At 40.6% G+C, this 22,375-nt stretch overlaps 1 protein-coding gene across 11 annotated transcripts in view; it reads left to right on the top strand.

The window, feature by feature from the left end:
* JADE3 (jade family PHD finger 3) overlaps positions 1 to 22,375 on the top strand; it is a 71,665-nt gene that overhangs the window by 23,606 nt on the left and 25,684 nt on the right. For all 11 annotated transcript variants that reach the window (XM_075737216.1, XM_075737137.1, XM_075737177.1 and 8 more), the window contains 2 exons: positions 11,547 to 11,606; positions 12,759 to 12,841. In XM_075737216.1, coding sequence (XP_075593331.1) covers positions 11,558 to 11,606; positions 12,759 to 12,841 — 132 coding nt within the window. In that variant the 5' untranslated portion in view covers positions 11,547 to 11,557. The remainder of the gene's footprint in view (positions 1 to 11,546; positions 11,607 to 12,758; positions 12,842 to 22,375) is intronic.

The following is a 22,375-nucleotide window of genomic DNA, read 5'->3' as shown; positions in this document are numbered from 1 at the left end:
TATGACAGAAAAAAATACTCATTTTTCTTTTTGTCTATGTACATAAAAATGGACAAACATCAGTTTGTCCAAACATCTCTTTCACGATGTCTTTTCCCACCTCCATTTGGTGATTTAGAGAAGCCTGGATTGCGCTTTATATCTTTATAAATCTATTTTAAATCTGACTAAAAGAACCCTTAACGTCTTTGGTGTGTCATATATTACATATTGCAGCACATAACATTAAATTAATTGACTGGCCATTAAAATTAATTGAAATTAATGAGTTAAGACAAATTTTGTTGTCTTTTTAAAAAGTTTTAAATAAATACTTTATAAAGTATTATCTGTTATATATATATATAATTTATATATAATATATATAATAATATATATATTATATATATAATATACTTTAATAAACAGTGCTTTAAGCAAAACTTTAATAGAAGATTTATTATGTTTTGATGTTTTGACGTGGAGAACTAAAATAACAGTGCAACCACATATAAACGTGTCGTGTGAAATGCTAGGAAGTATAGCAGGATGTCAATATTCAACCAATGATTTGGACTATTCCAAATATTAAGTTCTGGCTGTGACAGTACATTCCCTTTAATTGTTTTTATCCAGTGATCCCCTCAGTGCCCTTTTTTTATTTAAGGAAAACTTTAGAATCCAGATTGTTTATTTATGACTTGTAACTGAAAACCATTTCTTGTCAGATGAGGAAAGAAATTATCAACTTGATGTTTCTTAATAGGAAAATATTTGTGTTCTTGCTTTTTCTTATTCTTTGAGTAGAATATAAAAATGCAACTTGATGTTTTCTACCTTTTGCAATGTGTTAACTTTTGTTAGTGATGCAAAACTTTGCAGCAAAGTGGTTAGCCTTCTCAAAGTATTATAAGCAAGAAATAAATGAGTCAAAATAGAGAAAATATTTAATGCAGGTTACTGTTGTTGATTCTTTTATTATTTGAGATTTAGAAAAAACAAAACAAGAACAGTGAAACCTACTTTTATTAGTAAGTACCAAAAAATTAACTGATTATTTTAAGCGAGTATCTTGCAGAATATGAGAACGGTTGCCTGTGCTATTAATAGAAAAGTTGTTTTTCATAATCCCAAATAGCGTGTAACATTTCTAGATCCTTCCTTCTTTGATAATATATCCTGCCTGTGTTCCTACCTGTGATACTAGTTCCTTACCTCTGTTTTGTCATGAGAGCATGCGTTAGTGCAGCCAGAGAGCAGAGAAACAGATAAAAGTGGGCAACTGCTGGCAGCATCAGGGAGACAGGGCAAAGTGGCAGCTTCACTTGAACTAACGTAATACTCGTTACTGCCTAATTTTCAATTAAGTAGTGACGCTTCTGTGTGTTTTTAATCTCCTCCCCTCCCCCCCCCCCACCTTGCTGTGGGTGCAATTTCATTGCTGTAAAATAGCAGGGCAATGCTTAGTGACTTAATACTTTTTTTAAATATTTTTTTTCTGTTTGACTCCACGCGTGCATCAGCAGGAAGGGCAGCCAGTGGTGAGGTCGCAGCATACGCGCTTGGGAGACCTGGATGCAGCTGCCTGCTTTGCCGGCGGCTCCCCGCGTGATGTATGGCTGCTCTGCGCCACAACTCTGAAATGTCAGGGTTTTCAGTGCTTGCTTAACATGAGCTTATTGTGAGGGTAGATATGGTAAAGACTGCAAAACACTTAGAGCCAAGGTAACGTGAATCATACCAGTGCTTAAAATAGAAAGCCCTGCTAAACGCTCTCTGAGGTTTTTCTGCTCAGTCATATTGGTGAAGCGTGTGTGTGCCGCTCCTGTTTCTTGCCGGCACTTGGCGCGCCCGTGACTGCAGTCTCCTTGCAGATACATGCACGTGGACGACTTTGGATGTCGAACCCCTCGGGGGAGCTCCTGGGCATCCAGCTCCTTGTTTACCTTGCTTAGCACTGGGTGCGATGGATGACCTGGTGCTGGTTCATTTTTAGTAGCAGTACATCCACATCAGTCTTTGATGAAAGCGGACATTGTCCTTAACTTCGTCTTTGTTGAGTAAGTACGCGTGGGCTTGTGGGGTTTTCTTTTTTTCTTTTGCCCTTTGGTTATTAGATGCCTTGGTGTTAATGTCAGGTACGAGTTTTCTTCTGAAGGAGCCCTGTAAAACGGACATGTGACGAGTTTCCCCTGCTGAGGGCTCCTTGGAGCAGATGAGCTTCCCAAGCATGCGTAGCCGGGCTAGGTGCTTTTTGGCAACGCTTTGCGCACGTGTGTAGTTAGAGAGGGCTATACACGAGCTAGCCCCTGCCTCCTGGGGTTTTTTCTTCAGGGATCAATTAGCCGCCATGGAGTTTCCAACAGCCTGACAAGAGGGGGTTTTTTGTGTGACACTGGCCTGAGGAAGTGAGAGCTGTGATGGCTTCCTTCTGGCGACATGGTGCTCCTGCCTGCCCTGTGGGCCTGCCCGCCCTGCTGGCCACCTCTGCCTCCAGCATTGACCTGCTGCGTGGCGGACGAGATGGTGGCGCTCCGCGGGTGCTCCATGTGTTCAAGGCCGCTGTGACTTTCCTGCTGGGAACTTGTTCCTTGTTTCATGGCCCTGGGGGCTTTGTCACTCCCCAATGGAGGATCCCCCGGCCATGTGCGGTGGGCAGAGAGGGAGCACTGGCGGGGTGTCGCACCCCCTCAGCCATGCGCAACTGAGGGCTGAGCATGGTACCCTGCTGAGGGCAGCGGTTCCCTTTCCTGAGGGCTGTGACCTCATTTTAGAGTTTCCCCTGACTGGGAGTGATGCCGGGAGGTGGGTGGAGGAGGTGGGTGTTTACCAGGCCACGGCTGGGCAGATGCACCTCCAGTAGTGCTGGGTTGGTTGTGGTTTCAGGGGAGAAAGTGCTTTTTTTTTTTTTTTTTTTTTCCTTCTTCTTTTTTATTGTATTTTAAAAAAAGGCTTTTGCTCAAACACAATATGGTATGTTGAAGGAAATAATTTTGTGTGTGTGTCCCCAAATCTCTACTGCTGTTTTAGGAAAACAGTAGTTCTGTTAACAAACAGCTGGTGTAAAAACAGTGTTGTGCTCAGGAGCGGAAGGTAATTATGAGGACTGAGATAGGAGCAGAACCGTGTACACATTGGTGTATTTGCTTGAATTAATGATAGTCTGATACTGTTTATTGTTTTAAAAATTGATTCTGCTCAGATTGGTATCCTCTTCAGGGTGTTAATGCTAAAGCTACAGTGTTTAACAGGCAGAAATATTTCCATGTAAGCCTGGCCCACCTGGCTGCTCTGCGTACAGGCCAACATGTGCAGATGGCTTCAAAGACCAAAATAAGGCTGCTCGGTCACTGCTGGGTCTCAAGGAAGCTCAGGGAAGAGAGCACGATTTAATTTCTAGCCCCTTGGAGAGCTTTTATTGAGGTAATGGTGGCACTGTGCATGTTGCTGGTGACTTGCTCTTCTGAGAAGGATTTCTGATTTTTAACAAACTGCCTGGCATGAGGCGATTCAGTTGAAGGCCTCTGGTGGAAATCTGTCTGTGTCCGTTTCCCCCCCCAGTTCCCAACCTCGCGGTGGGTCGACACACCGACATGGCACTGGAAATTAAAAGCTGCATTTCTGTTTTCAAGATAGGAAAGGCAGTTGTACTTGGGGTGTGCTGTATTTTATTGTATCATCAAAGTACTTTATAAATGTGAAGTAGCATCACTTACCCTCTTTTAACACTCACAAAGCAAAATGATGGGTATTAAGTGCTTTGCACTAGTCCAAATGATAAATCATCATTGTAGAAGGGCACATGAAATGATGTCAGGGTTCCCTTTTGGCCCATAATCCATAAATGAATGCAGGGCAGGTATTATATTTGGGGTTTCTTCATCCTGGTTTTACCATCTATCAGCTGAATTCAGTCTAGAATTGTAACTATTTCTGGGGACAAGTCATGCTGGAAGATAATATTTTGAACTTTTTTCTTCTCATTTTTAAACCCACTGTATTCTTGTGGCAGCTGCCAAATTGCCTTATATAAAAAGGTCACGTATAAGGAAATCAGAGCTTGAGACTAGGTCTAGTTGCTATTGCACTTCAGTCAGACCCATGTTACTAGCCAAATTTCTGTAATGTGCAGTGCCTTGCCTACTAAAATTATTTACCTAATGACAAAGGAATTGGCTGTTGCTGGTAGTGCTGCTTCTAAAAACTGGTGCATTCCTCCTTTGTTGAATTACAGGTTGTTACATTAACCAAGACTTAGTATGAAATAGTAGCAAGGAAAGTTTTATTTTGTGGTAGCCCCAGTACAGTCTTCAGAGAATAATTCAAGAAGATTTTATTTTGGGGGTGAGGGGAGGATAGGATAGATGAGGTCACTCTGGTACCCCTACTCTACTTAAGAACCCTGTATATTACTAATTTTTTTTAAAATTTTCCGGTTAGAGTGACATAAAGAAAAAATGTTACTTTTTTTGCTAAACTTCCTTTTCTGTGAATTGTTTAACCTTTCCAACCCTTTCAGTGCAGCAAATATTGCTAACTCAAGTTCGGAGTGGGTGTTTTTTCCAGTTTATATAGCATTTTTGTGAGATTAGATAGGATATTAAAAAATAATAATTAAAAACCCAAACACAAGTGATCTCTCTTCCTCTAGTTACTTGAAAGGTTGTATTAACTCTACTCATATTTCGTAATTTCCCTGGCAGTTGACTATGAAATTTGACCTATTTAAATGGTTTTACTGTACTACATTTCCTGGAGACCTTTCAAGATAATTTGCTTCCTAATCTAAATTTAACAGTTACATAAACCACATTTTGGAGACTTGGAAATTTCTACCTACTGCCTCTGCCTTTTTGTTTTGGTTTTTTTTTTGTAGACAAGCCATATTGTAAAAATGTAAGTACATCGTTTTAACCTGAGATTTGCATGTAGCTTGTCATTCGGTTTTTATACATAGATGCTGGTTTTCTTTTTAATAAGATAAAGTAGGTTATTTTTTGTCCCACTTGAAAGTTTCCTTAGTGCTGTAGCCAATTCCATTTTTGTCAGTCTATTTTAAAATGTGAAAAAATAAAATCTCGCAGGTCTAGGATATATTTGCGTTACAGTTCCTTGAATTTCTTGGTTGCCTTTTCCTTCTGTGTAAGTCTTAACAGGTACCGAGTAGTGTATGGATATGTTTAACCTTTCTCTGCAACAAACTGAAGCCAGGAAGGAAGGACTGCTACTCCTTGGAGATACTGTTTTGTTCAGAAATCTTGGCTGGATTTAAGGATTCATTTTGTACGCTTGTCACTGATGTCTTGTCTAATGTGCTGTGCGAATTCAGGCTCTGAGATACCCCATCCTTCTTTCTGCGAACTCTGTTAATGATGAACTATGCTGAGGAATGTGTCAGAACAAGAAGATAAACTTAATAGTTTATTTGGTAAATTTAGTTGTTTATACTGATGCAAACTGAAAAGGGAAAAATGTTGCTGTTGTTTCTGCAGGTAGTTGAAATGGAATTTTGCTTTGAATAAGACTCTGAAAATTTGTTAATTGCTGCTTACATATGCTGCTTGACTGTTTTTGTTGTTTTGTGTTTTGGCGGGGGGGGGGGGGGGGTTGGGGTTTTTGGGGGTTTTTTGAGTAATGCATGGTAACTAGCTTTTCAGAAATGGGAAGTGCCTGAAGTCAGTGCAACATTGATTCTCCTCAAGGAGAGAATGGTAGTAGAGGCAAGTGGCTGTTTCTTGTTCACTTCAGGAGTGCAGATATTTGTGAATAAGCAAAAAGGACCAAACATAATTTAGAAATCATTAATTACAAAACATGTCCCCTAGATTTTTTGAAATACCAGTGTTATCCTTTTAGTCAGATTCTTGCATGTTCTGGCTGATGTGTTGATTACTCTTAGCTTGAGATCTGTATTTAATTTCAGCCAGGTGAGTACAGCATGGCTTTTTCCTGGCTTTCTTTGAAAGTGCGGTGATGTGCTGGATCCAGCATTGGGTTTGGCTACAGGGCAAAATTCCCAACATAAGCAGCAGCATTCGGGAAGCTGGAGAAATGCTGGCAGCGTGATGTTGCTGCCTGTGGCTGAGGAGAGTGCGTCTCCTGGGGTTATTTTTGGTTGAACACCCAAAGGATTCAGGGCATCTTGACCTGCCTTCAGGTCTTTAGGTGATGGCAGGGAACGAGGCCTATTTCTCTTTTTTAAGTTGTGGTTCTTGTCTTAAGCTTGTGAACTGATCAGGGATAGGCACACAGCCATGGCTTGACAAGTTAGAAGTGTGACGGGGTGGAATATGGTTCAAGTTTAGGAACTGCTCTGGTAATTAATATTAAAAGTTATGCTAGAAAATGTGCCATTGCAATAATTGCCTGGAGAGTCAAGTATGGTTTTGCTTGCGACATGGTGATTTCTTAATGTCAGTCTTGTATTTTAATTTTCATCTAAAAGATCCCTGAAGGTGAGCATTTTTGGAATTTGTATATGTGGTCATACAAGTGATCGATCAGCTGTTAGTCTTTCTGTGGATTTTTTAAAAAGGCAAAAAAAGCTTTTGGATCATGGCATGTTAAGTTCTTATTTTTAATTATAATTTTTAAGGTAGTATGTGCTTGACCATAAGGCTTGAGCACATTTTGAATCCACAGCCAAAGTACCCCTACTTGCCTTTAAGGTAGTGAAAATCATTACTCAGTGACTGAGAAATAAGATGTCGTGGTTTAACCCCAGCCAGCAGCTAAGCACCACACAGCCACTCCCTCGTTTCCTCTCTGCTTACCACCTCCAACCCCCCGGCCACGCTGGATGGGATGGGGGAGAGAATCGGAAGAGTAAAAGTAAGAAAACTTGTGGGTTGAGATAAAGACAGTTTAATAGATAAAGCAAAAGCCATGGACAGAAGCAAAGCAAGACAAGGAATTCATTCACCACTTCCCATGGGCAGGCAGGTGTTCAGCCATCTCAGGAAAGCAGGGCTCCATCACACGTAATGGGTACTTGGGAAAACAAATGCCATCACTCCGAATGTGTGTCCCCTGCTTCCTTCTCCTTCCCCCAGCTTTATATTCTGGGCATGATGTCATATGGTATGGGATATCCCTTTGGTCAGTTGGGGTCGGCTGTCCCGGCTGTGTCCCCTCCCAACTCCTTGTGCACCCCCAGCCCACTCGCTGGTGGGGTGGTGAGAAGCAGCAAAGGCCTTGGCTCTGTGTGAGCACTGCTCAGCAGTAACGAAAACATCCCTGTGTTAGCAATGCTGTTTCCAGCCCAAACCCAAACCATAGCCCTGTACTAGCTACTGTGAAGAAAATTAACTGTGTCCCAGCCAAAACCAGCACAGAAGGTTTTTCTTGAGGCTTTTCTTTTGGGGGGGGGGGTGTCACTTACCTCTTTTGCTCTGCAACATTTCAGTGTTGAGTTGCTTTGCATTCCTTGTTTTTCTTAGCTTGTACGTTGGAACTGCGAGAAAATTTAAACTTTCTAAATTGCTAAAACTAAGTTCTCAAAATTCAAACAAAAAGTTCAATGTCCACACTTGCAAAACACCTGGATAAAGATAAAGGAAGTGGAAGGAGGCTGGTGGTTTTAGCTGTTTGCTGTATGGCATTTCCGTCATGCTCCTAATGACAGCTCATCTTTTCTTAGCTCTTTTTTTTTTTTTTTTTTTATAAGTAGCATCTATTTGAGGCTGTTTTTCTAAATTTCTTTATTCTGTGGAAAAAAGTATTATCTGATATAAAACCACTAAATTTTTCATTTTGTGTGTAAAAATAATACTGTATACTTGATTTTCTCAGTGTTGCCACATGCCACTCATCATAACTGATACTCTGAGGTAGGAAAAGGGCACTGACAATCTCATGAATTTATTTCTCACTTTTTCATTAAGTCTTGATGCACATGTTGAAAAAAATTATTGTGCTCCTTTATTCTAGGCTTTATTGTCACCGTAGTTTTCAGGGGTGAAGTTAGAAAATGGGCAAAGCTAGGGTATATGACAGGTTGTACCAATTTCTGTGGGATTTTTGGTTCTGCTTGTTCAGTTTGGGTTTTTAATATGCGTGGATTGCCCTTTCTTTCTACATTTAGCCCTTTTAGGGCTATATAACTGTGTGTGTGTGTATATATATATTTTGTTGTTATTTTTTATTTCTTCGCAGTGTTTTGCAAGGAATTGAGGCCCAGGGGTGCTTGCAGCCTTGCTCTGTACTGTATCACTTGGCTAATAGTATTGTTGTCTGAAGCTGAGGCACAAACTGGAAGGTGCCGGACTGCTTTGCAGGGGAATGGTACTGAAGCTGGGAAAGGCTGATACTGGTTTCCATGTTGTGGGGACTGGCTTTGAATCTGTCTTTCTGAACTGAGCGGCTGCTGATTCTTCCGTGTTCTGCAAAGACAGATGAAGGAGTGAGACGGGAGCTTTACCACAAAACAGGTGTTACTTTGGGATCCCTCTGTAATGGCTAGGAGCAGAAACATCGTTAGTGAGCCTTTCTGTTAAGCTGTCAGGCGTTGGGGTGGAAGTGAGCTGGAAGTTGCGTGGCAGTCCTGGTGCGCTCAAGGGTACAGCAAAGGAGTCGAGTCTCCTGTTAAAACCAGCAGTGAAGCCCCCTGCGGAGGTGGTCCTGTTGAATGGTGCTGAGGCTTAGTCCTACATCATGCAGGGACAGACGGCGAACTTGTAGCACGTTGGTCACTCTAATAACCTGTCTTCCTGGATGCAGCGTGCCTGCGATTTGTTGTAGCTCTGTGGGCTCTTACTGTTTTTCTGGTTAACATTGCTGCAAAAAATCGGGCAGGAATCCAGTGTTACTACTATTCGGGGCTTTTACCCTGAGTGACTGCTTTTTCCTGTTTCAGTCTGCTGTGATGGAGGTGTAAATCTCTTGTCTGAGCTGCTACAAATCCACTTCTCAAATACAACTTTTTTTTTTTATTTTTTTGTTTTGTTTTGGTCTGTTGCTTTTTTTCCTTCTATGGAGTTGTTGGCAGAGATGTGGTTGCTATTCTGAAGATTTTGTTACACTTGCCATTTCTGTGTAAGCTGTCTCTGAAGTAGCCATCTCCTCCCTGCTTTCCCAGTTGCCCAGGCAGAAGTCTAGGCTTCCTGGGTGTTCCCTCCTGCATTTGTCTCTCTCAACCTCGTGTTTGACCCTACTTTAATTGAATGTTCATGTGCTCTCCAGATAGCCGTCTGTAGTACGGAGTGAAAAGGTTTTATTGCTGCTTGTTTATATAGACTATAAGAGATGAGAATTGCTTGCCATAAGCTTTCAACACCTTTTAACAACTGCTCAAAAATTCATCTGAACACAGAAACAAAGCAAGCAGCGGCAGCAAGCACTTATGTTTCTTGCTAAGAAATCAAAACAAGGAATACCGCTTGGCCCACCTAAATACATCTTTTCAGTGTCTCCCAAGGTCATGTAACATGCCTGGTGGTCTGTAAGCCAGGGCTGTTTGGAGCTGAAGGCTGCCAGCAAAGAAAGTGTTGCTACGGGCAGAACCTGCTCCTTTTTAGGGAGGGCGGTGTGCTCTGGGGGGCTGGGTTTGGCTGCTGGAGTACAAGCTCTCAAATAGGCAATGGCATTTTATTTGCTCTTGGTTAAATCCATGCCTTTAAACTGTGCAAGTTGGCAAGATGAAAACAGTCTTCTAGTCTTCCCCTCACTAGCTGGCAGTTAACTTCAAGTCTGGTGCTCCCAAAACATGCACAGAGACAAGCCCTTCTGGCCCAAGAGCCTTTTACCTGTCAAACAGCTTTTGGCTAAGAGATTCATGAAAGTTTCTTCATCTGACCAGTGCCTGTACAAGCTATGCTACATTGCTAGCTGGACGTGAAGTCCTGTGGTGGCTTACATATTTTGGTTTTGATGTAGGTCTTCCGTTGGATGATGGTCTTTGTGCACAGCATGGCTGCCTTGCTTCCCCCAGGTTGTTTGAGCTGTGAGAAGGTGAATTAATGTGAAATTAACTGTCATATAATGGGAGTTTATAGCTTGCTTAAAGTGACACAAATGACACCTTTTGATGTCCCATCCTGTTGACCACTGTGTCCATCTGTCCTCCCCCCACGTTAAATACCTGACTCAGAAGTTCTGTGTTTACCCAGTTGAAAACTGCACGTGTCGCTTCCTTTTTCAACTTGCAGGAGTGTGGGCAATATCTTTTTAGAACAGATAGGTTGAAAGGATTGTTTTAAACTTTGAGTGATCACTGCATTTAGATTCAGTAAATGCACTCACATAAATGTAAAGGCTGCTGAAAATTTCCACTAAATTAAACAATTGTGCTGCAAACAATTCAACTGCAATCTCTTCAAAACCTTTGGACAGGCTTCTTTTATCTGGAAATCTTTTTTTTTATGCCATGGTCTTTGGATAATCTCAAGACCTATTATACAGTAACTAACGTGGAGAGTTTATCAAATGGGATATTTAGCTGTGTTGCTTTTTTTAACAGCATGTGGTTTTGTTTTGTTTGAGAAATGAAGCTGTTTAAGTTTCAGGTGTGGCCAGGCTGGCACTTCCAATACTGTAGGCATTTCAGGTTTGTCTGCCTAGGATAGGACACTTCAGTCTGTAACCTACTTGTGCCTATCTTCTACTTTAAAAAAAAAAAAAAAGTTACTTTTTTTCTCTAATAATTTGCTCATTCAATCTATTAAAAAGATGGGGTGATTTTCATTTATTATTATTAATTCTAAGGTGTTACTGATTCTTATTTAACAAATGTAACATTAAATATTATAGAATGGCAGGACTTTTAAGAATCTATATGGATTTCTGTTGGCACTTCTTTAGATTATATAGCTGGTCACTAGTTTGATCTTTCTTTTGTAAGTAGTAGTGCAGAATTTTCTTCTTCCCCAGTCTCTGTATGCGTTACATTTTCAAAATGCTGAATACCTTATTTTAATGGATCTGATGCAGCACCATGGAACTGTTTCTCACTGATACCCTTGATCTCAAACTTCTGAAAACCACATTTCGTGTGAACTAATCCATGATCAGATGATTTAAATTAAATGGCATCAGTCACCATTTTCTGTGGTTGTCTGTATTTAAAGTCTGCCTTTTGTTTTGAATGGATGCCTTTGGTGGTTTTGGGTGGGGTTTTTTTGTTTTTTTTAAGGTGAGTTATTTTTCTAAATCCTTGCCTTGCTGTGCATCCACCTTACTTCCTGGCCTCCACTGTCTCTCAGCTAGCGACTGCCACCATGGCAACTCTTCCTCTGACTGAACAGATGGGACATTGAGTCTCCTCAGAGAGCAGAGCACCGCCGCTCACGCCCTGCCGGGAATCAGCTGGCAGGTTGCACTCCTTTCTGCAAAATTTCAAGCACGCTCTGCCCAGCAGAGGCATGCTGGTTTTGCGGGTGCTCAGTTTCACAAATAATACTGTGGTCTAATAGTTGCTTGCAAAAATAAAACATAGTGGCTGAACTGGGATTATTTATGTGCCTGAAAGCTCTTCAGAGGAGCTTTGCTTTCAGTGTGAAGAGCTTGGTGTCAGCCAGCAGCCGGTGATTTTCTGGTAGGATGGTTGCCATCAACTTTTTTTTTCTCTTTAGGATGCGTCAGGATGAAACGCCACAGGCATCTAAGCACCAGTGACAGTTCAGACAATGAGAGTAAGTAATACCTGCTAGTTTTTCTTTGGTCTATCACCCCCTTGTGGTTTCCTTCTGTGGTTTGAGGGCAAACCGTTTCACCTCTTATAATTAAAAAAAAATGTTTCTTGCTTGATTTTGCGTTCTGTGGTCTTTGGTGTTCTTAATCCTGTTATGGGAGGAAAATGAGTCGAAGGATCCTGTAAACCTGGGGGGAGTTTTGAGTCTACTTAGAATTTGAAGAGAAACTTATATGTCTTTCCCTTTTAGACCTGGGAAAAAGAATTCTGTAATTCAAGAGCAATTTTACTGTCCAGGGTCTTATTTTGTAATTTATTTTGTTTTAAAGGAATCCTGTTGTCTCTTGTTGTGCAGAGCCTCAACTTCAAAATTACTAGGGGTAGCAAGCTATTTGGGCTTTGATATGTTAGAGTTATATCTAAGATAGAGTTATAACCAGTATATTGATTGTTACATTATACTGGTTCTTGATCTATTCCATTTTGGTCTGTTACACAATTTAGTAAAGTTATATTTGAAATGTTCCTTAGCACGCATCTGTCTGAGGTTGCATCTTCCCACTTTATCTGCAAACTGCTCCCCCCCACGCCCCCGTATGGTAGGGTCTTGTTTGTTTCTTATAAACCTGTGCCTATCTAATAACTCTATACATAATGATGATTCATTGTCATATTCCTTGCAAGTCATTAATGTATCCTGTACTGAAATAACATTTTGCCCAGAAATGTCTAGACATCACACTAGGATGTTTTTGCATCTCTCATCAGCTTTAGTATCATTGCTTTGCTGGTGGGGTGTTGTTTTTTTTTTTTTTTTTTAGCACTTGCAAACTCTCTCCTTGGTTCTGCTCCTCCTTTCACTTTGTTAGAAAGGAAATGAAGGCAAGTGGTCTGCCTGCTTTTTTTTGTTTACTCTTGCTTGTATTGAGCAGAGCAGAATGTAACCATAAACTCAATGTGCTGTGGTTTTACAAAGAATGAGTGGAACAGGAGGAGCTGTAATCAAGCCTACAGGCTGCCTAAGAGTTTTTTGCCCACGTCTTGTCAAAAAATTATGATAATTCAGGAGCTTGGAGTGCCTTGTGTTTTACTGAAAAATTAAATGAAATGAGCTATAATGGTCCTTTTTTATGTCTTTTTTTTTTTTTAACAGGTCCTTCCACTTCCTTTTCTTCTTGTTCTAAATACAGGAGCAAGTCAAAAACACCAGCAAATGAACAAAAGAAACCTGCTGAGGTAAGAGCTAGGGTTAAAGATTGGTCGTTGATAGTTTTTTGTCATGTAGTTTTCATGTTTCTAAGCCTTGAAATCATGAGCTTTGAAATAGTGCCAGTGAGTCCTTTTGTTACCTGTCAAATTCTCCATGAAACTGTGTTTTCCCCACTGCGGGAGTATTATAGGAGCTCTGTTGTTTGATGTCCCAAAATGACTTATGGCATTTGCAGACAGTAACATGTAGTTCTTTCTTCCCCTGAAATTTAGTCTCACTTTGAAATTGAAAAAGCTGGGATGATCTGATGATTTGAGAGCATACAATCATAGAATATTTTTGGTTGGAAAAGACCGTTAAGATCATCAAGTCCAACCGTTAACCTAGCACTGCCAAGTCCACCACTAAACCGTGTCCCTAACATCACATCTATGTGTCTTTTAAATACCCTCAGGGATGGTGACTGCCACTTCCCTGGGCAGCCTATTCCAGTGCTTGACAACCCTTTTGGTGAAGAAATTTTTCCTAATATCCGATCTAAACCTCCTTGGTGCAACTTGAGGCAATTTCCTCTTTTCCTGTCACTTGTTTCTTCGGAGAAGAGAACAACACCCACCTGGCTACAACTTCCTGTCAGGTAGTTGTAGAGAGCGATAAGGTCTCCCCTCAGCCTCCTTTTCTCCAGGCTCAACCGCCCCAGTTCCCTCAGCTGCTCCTCACAGGACTTGTGCTCTAGAGCCTTCACCAGCTTTGTTGCCCTTCTTTGGACACACTTCAGCACCTCAATGTGTCTTTCACAATAAAAATAAAACAGTGAGACACTTAAGTGGGCAGGATATATATGAACAGTGTTTGCTCATCTTCTGCCACTTTCTCACTCTTGGCTCTTTACCTTCAGTAAAGCTTTTTTGCTCTGCCATCCCCACCTGTTAGGACCTCTACACCTATCACCACTGTCACTGGATCTGTATTCATCAGTTGAATAAAATGACATTTATGTACAATCCAGTGTTCAGCTCTGTCGTATCAGCCATTTTCCTGGTAGCCCTTTTTGGGGAGGATTTGTTGGCTGCCTTCTCCAGAATTGATGCTTGCTTTCTGTCTTGGTTTTTGGCTGGGATAGAGTTAATTTTCACAAGAAGCTGAGAGAGGACACAGCCAGGACAGCTGACCCAAACCCGCCAAAGGGATATTCCATACCATATGACATCATGCTCCGTTTATAAGGGGGAGCTGGCTTGGGAGGAGGAGTTGCTGCTGGGGAATGGGCTGGGCATCCGGTTCTGGGTGGTGAGCAAATTGCATTGTGTATCACCTGCTTTATATATTCTTTTATCAGTATTGTTGTTATTATTTTCCTCTTCCTTTGCTGTCCGGGTAAACTGCCCTTATCCCAACCCACGAGTTTTACCTTTTTCTTCTGATTCTCCTCCCCATCCCACAGGGGGTGGGGAGGAGTGAACGAGCGGCCGTGTAGTGCTCAGCTGCCAGCTGGGGCTAAACCATGATGCTTTCTTAAGGGCTGAAGTCAGATAATAACTGCAAATGGGAGAAATATTTCTTGTAGCTAATTCCCCTTACTTGCTATCCCATTCTGTCTGAGTCAGTCCTTCAGCATGCTAGTATGACTGTTGATGCCTGAGGTTACTGAAAAAAAGACCGACAAAACCCACTTTGCTTCTCTAGAATTTAAACCTGAGAGTTATGTCCCAGAAGTAATTTTGTGTACTATACCAGCAGCTTTTTACCTGCTTAGATACTACTTGAGAGGTTGCAAAAACTATATTGATTGTGCTCATACAGCAAAAGCTATTCAGCAAACATACTTCATGCTGCTTTTGTAAATGCTGTGAACTAGATAAGTTTGATTTAGTAAGAACAAGGTAAATGTTACAGAACATGTCCTTTCTTAGGAACCTTAATTTTTATCACAAGTTAATTGAAGAAAACTCACTGATTCATTTCTAAAAGAGAATCTTGCATGAACGTTTCAATAAAAGCTAAATCGGCCAGAACTAGCTCCACAGTGTCTTATTTACAGTCACCAAGACAGTTAAAAAAAGCCTAGTATGCTTTTTATGTTTAAAATGTTGGTCTGAGGATTATGGTTCTGTAAGAATTTTAATCTTGAAACAGCACATGGCTACTGAGGTCATGTAATTGTTGTTCCTGTTTGTCTAGGCAGTAGCTTTGTTACTAGCCAAGTTGGGCAAGTGGGAACTGAAACACACACACTGCCAGATTTGTTGCTGTTTCAACTAGACCTCGGTGCTAGTCCCTTACCCATCCCTTCTTTCTGCCCAGCGATCCAGCTTTCTTCTTTTGTCTCTTCCTCTTAGGGATTGTCCTATTACTGTTTTCTTTGCCTTTGCTCCATGCTGTCTTTATGTGTGTATGTACATTATAAACAATAATTATGAAGATGTGGTCCACGTATATAGCATATAAGTGTGCTGTAACTTCTAGGAATTAAAATGAGCAGTGTTTTCAGTTCCTCCTCTCGAGATCATCTTTGCTACTTTCTACCTGTTCCAAGACAAAATTTTGAGCCCTTTAATGGTTGAAAGTATGAAACTTTGAAGAACAAAATCTGGAATATACACTTGGAATTAAAAAAGTGTATTTCATAACATCATCCTTCCAGTAATACTGGCATCTTTTTGTCATCTTTCATTTAAGACTCCCCTCCTGGAAAAAAAAGAGAAAAAAAAATAAAAGCAGAAAAAAAGAAACCTTAGCATATATCTTCTTCTGGAGCAGTGTCCCAAGTACAATATTTAAAACAACCCTGGGGAAAAAAAAAAGTCATCTGGGGAAGGAAAGGTGAAAGTAATAATCTCTACTGCTTGTGCGTAAGACTCTTGGCTATCCTTCCAGTTTTTCGTTTCCTTCTGCTAGAAGCAAGCACTCCTTCCAACCCCTTGAAAAGCATATGCTGGAGAGTGTATTACATGAAATGCTGTTGTCAGCAGAGCATTGAAATTGATTATTTATGCACCAAGTGGTGACAAGGGTGTAAAGCAAAGACTGAAAAGAGACCCCACCACACACCCTTCCGAAAATCATGTTGTAATTCTGCAAGGTTTTTGTAGTAGTAGTTGTCTAAGATCTATTAGATAGAAATTTAAAATTTCAGGCTGACAGCATCCCTTTAGCAAGGACTCTCTTTAACAAGTTGGCATTGCTCTCCTTTCATTCACCTCTGCTTGCCAGGCAGCAGGCTGTTTCTTGAGTTAGTGATGCAGAAAATCTAAAAGGTCAAAGCTATAAATAGCTGTTTGGGAATATTTTTGCTCGTGGTCTTCATACGTTAATTTTTCTTTCATGTCAGTAAGCCTGGCTTTCTCAATTAAATTGCATGTGGATACATAGGCTTTTTTCTACTTCCTCAACCATCTCCAGCCCAACCCAAGTACCTGTGTTCTCTATCCAAATAAAAGCTGGGTTTTGGTGCTGTGACCAACAAGCAAGTTAGTGTATCTGGCAGCTGCTTCACAGGACTTGTCTGTATGTGCCGTGGTCCTCTATGGTCGCCTATAAAAAATGATGAGTGGCTGCAGTTGAGGACTGCTCTGCCTTGAATTGCCTCTCAGGCACTTCAGAATTGAGGCAAGTATGGGGACGGTCTTCAATGGAGTGAGGTTGTCTGGTGTTACTGTGGGGCAAAGGGGTGCAGCAGTAGAGTACAAATGTCAAAGCTTGTTCCCAGAGCCTGACTTACCCCAAGGGTTTACATCAAAGCAGAAGGGATGTTACTTGGTCAGACCCAGGGTCCACTTACCCCGTTCTCCTCCTTGAAGAAGAAGGTGAGAACAAGGCAAGCCTGTAACAGCACTCCTTCAGACCATGGTGCTTCTCTGCATAATTTCAAAAGCAAGACTGTGGCTCTTGGTGCTCCCCTTCTGGATTGCAGTCTATCACAAACTACTGAAATGGTGATTTAAAAGTTCTGCTATCTGATTAGCTTTAGCATTTATTTTGAATAAATAAATTGTGTTAAGGTTACATGCACACCAGTTGTGTAAGTCATAACAGTTTTTCAGACCTTTTTGATGATGTTGGCCACATGCCATTTGTGATGTTGCCCCTCATGGATTTAAACCTAGACAGAAGGGGCTTGCGGGCCTAAGCAGTAGGCTGTGTGGGAGTAGCAGGATAGGAGGCACTTGGATGTCTGGCTCAGTATGAAGCCTGTGCTTTGCAGTTTCCTGTCTCTGTGGAAGCTGCAGTAGAAAATGATGGCAGAGTAGTTGGAATCATTTTTGCAAGGAAAACCTATTAGCTAGATCGTCCTGAACGATTGACCATTTCTTTTCCCTTAGGCTAGTGGGGTCACAAAAGAGCTTAAGAGATCTTTATGACACTCAAGCTTATATATATATATTTTTCAAATCCTCTCTCCCCCTTGAAACTATAAAGGAGGTAAGTTAGAATTGTGCTTTTTTTTAACCCTTCCCATATAAGATGACAGTATTTTACCTCTATTTGCTAATAGGGTTTTGAATCTCACAGCAATAGTAGTTTTTAATCCCTCATTGCTGATAGTGACAGCTGTGTTATCATGTGAAATGTAGCTTGTCTTCCACAAGTAAACGGTCTGCTTTAATTACTTGGTATGTGAAACTTCTTTAGAGGCATTTAACTGCCACATAAATTGTAGTTCTTGATCCTGAGGAGCACCCTCTAAGACTAGACTCTTGTCAGAAAACAAGTTCTTTTTGCAGTTTGAAAGCGGTCAGTTTTGTTCTGTGAGTGAATGGGCAACATGGTTAAATCATATTGCTTTGCATGTACCATGCATAATGGCATAGGAGGCTGGCACCTTTATGCATGTGCTTACCTTAGAAAATTCTGAATTCACTTGGGCATCTGTACAGGCTTCTCAAGACCTCTGGCGAATAACTGTGCCTTATGCATTTCAATAAGCTGCTTTTTAGCCTGCTTGTGTTAATTGATTTTAAAAAAAAAAAATTACAATACTTTTAGGCAAGTCACAGGTGCTACCTCATTGGTTATTTTTATGATCTGATTTTAGCTATCTCAGGCTATTTGAACTCTTTAGCAAGAGGTGACACAAATGCATAAGGGCATGGAAAAGCTTGCTTGTGCAAAGGTTGAGCTATTTTACCTCTGGAAGTGAACGAGCAAGTGTAACAGTAAAGTATGAATGGCTTGGAAACAGCAGAGCTAGAGCTTCGGTCCTGCATGTCCTTGTGATGGAAGAATTGGGGAGGAAAGGCGGGGGGGGGAATGAATGAGGACAAAAGTTAGGAAAGCTGTAGCAATTAAAAGAATATCCTTTCCATGCATGATGTAATTAGACTGAAGCTCATCTGCTACAGGAAGTTGTTGAGACTGAGAATTAAACAAGATTAAAAAAGGAATTGGACAGATGATAATGAGTACAGATTTTTCTAAGTATCTGTATAAATTAATAGTATTTAAAAAACTGATTGTTAGGATTAGTCCCAAAATCTGAATCTTATGTCTGATTAGCAACCAGAAGGAAACTTGACATGTTCTTGCACATTCTTCTGGCTCATGAGATACTGTCAGAGACATGATGTTAGGTAGGGTTGATTTACTATCTGATTTCCTGGCTCTTCCTATACATGCTTGTAAAGGAGGCTAGGAAGATTCATGGCAACCTAAAAGAAAAGTACAATATTTCATTTGCTTGAGTCCTGGATAATCCATAAAAATAGTTTTAGGGGTTAGGAGTTCGAACATTAGGATTTACTGCAGTGCATGTCCAAATTGTGTGGATGTTTGAGTCCTACAAATTTAATGCTACACTTATTTCTTTCTGTCCCAGCTTTTTTAACATCTTAAGTTTTTCAGTCCAGTCAGCATACATGCCTGGGACTGTAGCTTCATTTCCATTTAAAAATTATGTTGCCTTTTATTTACTTTGCTATAAAAAAAAGCCCCCAAACAAACAAAAAAACGCACCCTGTCTTGAGTCTCCAGACTCCTCTATAATAAAATGCCTTAATTCAGAAACTTCATGCCCAGATTGCAATGTATTAACAAGAAAAATTCTGCCTCTCCAGGATGAGCCCACCAAATTTTGTCCTTATGGCTTCATCTTCCATAAATGGGCAGTCTTTTGCACATACTGTGAAACATGTATACATAGATTAAACTATCTATGCTCAGATACTATGTGGCTATATTACGCTTGTAATAGGTCATATTACAATTTGGCTTTTATTAATTACAAGGTGATTTTAGGTGTAAAATGCTGCTTTATAAATGTGTTTAAATTTTGCTGAGAGTGTTGTACTTGAGAACTGCAATAGTAGAGTAAGCTTTAATGCTTATGGGTGCTTATGAGAATAAAAAGTTACTAGACCCTTTCAAAGGTGAATAAAAAAAACATTATTTGACCCCAAATATGATGAAAAACTCTTGTGTAATTTACTTTACACTTTACAGAAAGTGCCCGCTGAGTTTGAGTGTTTGGCATCTGGAATTTCAAAGTTGGCCTTTGAGATGGGTTGTGAAGGAGAGCAAAAATCCAGGAAAATGCTAGCTGTTTCAGTTCTGTCTGGTTCGAGAAGATACTGGCCCTCATTCCACACTCTTTTTTGTGAAAGATTTCTGGCAGTATACTCTTGGAGGGGACGGGATGGGACGTAGTAGTTCCCTCCTGCCTTTTAAAAGTGGCCGCTCTGTGTTTCTAGGGCAGTGGGTCTTCTGACTCCCTAAGTGGTGGGCGTGAGGAACAGAAACACGTGTTGTTGACTCGCTCCAGGCTCTGCTGGGCACGGGGGAAAGCCTTAGGACTGAAGCAGTTAGATACGATCCAGCAGAAATATCGCTTTGATTGTAACAACAGAGCAGTGAACCCATAATTTACTTAAATCTTAAAGGTGTGGTTCCCAGTTGTGACCTAGGCGCCTGTGACAAGCGGCTTACCCTTGTTGGGGGTTTGTAAGCTAGTGGACAAAGTAACTGAAAGCTCAGAGAGTGTAACAAGAAGAAATAGGGTTTCTTTCCATTTTTAAGAGATGACACAATCCATTTGTTTTCCTTCACGCATGCATTTGGGAAAGACAAGGTGAATGAGCAATGGCATCAGTCAACTTTAGTACCTTGCAGAGAGGTATTGGAAAAGATATCTGACTTTTTTTTTTCCCCCCTCGACTTTTTTTTTAATGTGGTTTTAGGTTTGCAGTGGTCATGAACAAAAGGTGCCTGACAGTCTGTGCATATCTGATGTTTGAATTGTTCAGTGAAGATGGGGTTTGTAGAAGGCTGTTGTATTGTCAAGACCTGCTCTTTGTGTTTGATGCTAATAGCTTACTGTGTTTCTCTATAGCGTTACTTGTATCCTCCCTGATACCTTTAGTGCATGAGGATACTTCACACAAAATAGTGTTCTTTGTTTCACAGGCTTGATTTATTCACAGAGCAAGCACAGGAGGGTCCTGTGAGGAAAATTATATATTGACTTTTCATAGAGCACTTCCAGGGGAGTTTGGGTTAAAGTCATAGACAGCTTTTGGTGAAGCATTTATAAACGGATTCCAAGAAGTTAATTTTCCTTGGACATACTCGTCTAACATCATTTCCAAATAGGACTCAGAAGTCTGAAAAACAAATAAAACATATGAACCATATATTTCCTTCCACAGCTCTGTGATATCTTTATTGCTTGGTGTGTTAGTGCTGTGGGGGAGCAGAGCATCATTATTTCTGGAAATCTTTTGTAGAATTCAGCTTTTAAAGCCTTTAGAGACAGCAGTGCATCTCTGCAGAGGCGACGAGGAAGTTCTCATTGCCTCAGCAAATCCAGGCAGACTTTTACTGTAGAGCAAAAAGCTAATCTTGACCAAAGAACAAGGTCTCCTCTTCTACATTTAAGCCCCAGCTCTAAAGTGTGAAATAATTAGTAGTTTCTCGACAAAACGCTTAAGATGATGATGATGACATAAGCATTTTTCAAAATGCTGCACTGTTTTCAGCTGAAACTAAAAATTCCTGGTAGCAAAATGAAATGGCAAGTTCAGACCAAGCAGTGTTATATGGTAAACAGGGCTAAAACTGATCTCTTCTGTCATGTTTTCAATTGCTAAACCTACTTTTTTTCTTTTTTCTCTGTTTGTTTTTTTTATTTTATTTTATTTTAAATCCCACTGTCACACAGTAACTACTGTGAATGCTTACAGTGGTGGGGAGTTTCCCATTTCTGTGTGTATGGACCTGGCTCTGCTAGCTGCCGTTAGTTGTCATTCAGCTCTGTGAGGCCGTTCTCTATCATGGTAAAAGCACGCAGCACTAGGCTAACTCTGCTCTTGAGGAGTCGTGTGTCCAGATGGGAATACCTTGTTAGCCTAGACCTAGCATGCTCATTTTTCAGGTCTCCTTAATATGTATGGTATTAGCAATGATATTAAAATAAAGTTGAAGGGTTGTGTTTTATGTGTGGCAAGAAATAGAACTGCTTTTGGGTGACTGAAAGATGACTATTGCACTTCATAGGCTAACTGTGGAAGTGAAGGTGGTCCTTGCCCAGAGGAGAGTATGTGCTGTGGAGTGGACTTAGCTTTATGGATACATTTATGGATGCATAGGGATACTAGCTTTATGGATGCAGTTAGTAAAGCAGCTGCATTGTTTTTTGAGTAAGTGTCCAAAAAGAAACAACCACAAGGAAAAGCTAGCTATCTAAATCCTGAAGGCATGTATCTGCTCTTTGTTGAGTTGGCTTAGTTCATAGCCTTGAGGCTGACTACTGAAGCAAAATTTACTTCATTTGTTGGAAAACTCTCTTTGGGTCCCCTGGGTGTTCTGGTTTATTTCCACAACAAAAGGAAATACAGAGGGAGTGATCAAGGCATGTGTTCTCATACCTTGTCCTCTGAGACAATTTTACTGTTGGAAGACCTTGCTTGGCCACATATGAAGAAATGAAGAATGATGAGAGCTGGAGATTGTAATGATTCCAAGTGTCTGCAGGAAACACTCAATTGCACCGTTATCACAAGTATGAATAGACAATTCTTAGGAAGTCTTGGTCAAGTTTTGGGGTTCCTTAAGGTTTCAACAGTTATGTTTGTATTGGTTAAATCTTTGACCTTCAGTGGTACCTCTATTGTAAATTTTAGAAATCTGAAGCAGACAACTTAATATTGCAGCGAGATGATGCTGTGGTCAGTACTGTACGGCAGTCAAAAAACCAACAAAAAAGTTGATGCTCCAGGGTATTGGTGCTCTAAAAATAGAGATGATATAGTTCACATACATAATGGATGATCAGAAGATGAATTTGCTGCTAAGCAATGTAGTTAGGATACTGATGCCTTTAATAGCATTTTTCATCTAATGTTTAAAAAATAGTGGGCTTGATATGAAGCACTCTACTTCTATATTCTGTCAGTGGCTTAAAAGGTAGTTTGCAAAGCACTTACCTCAGATAAGTTTTGAGGAGTATCTTCTCTGATAATTAAACCAGTCATTGCACTTCTCATTTATTGGATTATTTTTTCCTTGTAGAGTTTGTTGGAATTGTGCCATGTTAGCGTTTCTCATAATCCTGGTTCTGTACCTGTAAC

This window comes from Balearica regulorum, chromosome 1, assembly GCF_011004875.1.
Source record: "Balearica regulorum gibbericeps isolate bBalReg1 chromosome 1, bBalReg1.pri, whole genome shotgun sequence".
NCBI lineage: Eukaryota > Metazoa > Chordata > Aves > Gruiformes > Gruidae > Balearica > Balearica regulorum.
The sequence above is the reverse complement of the archived record's forward strand: the minus strand, read 5'-3'. Positions and strand labels throughout refer to the sequence as shown.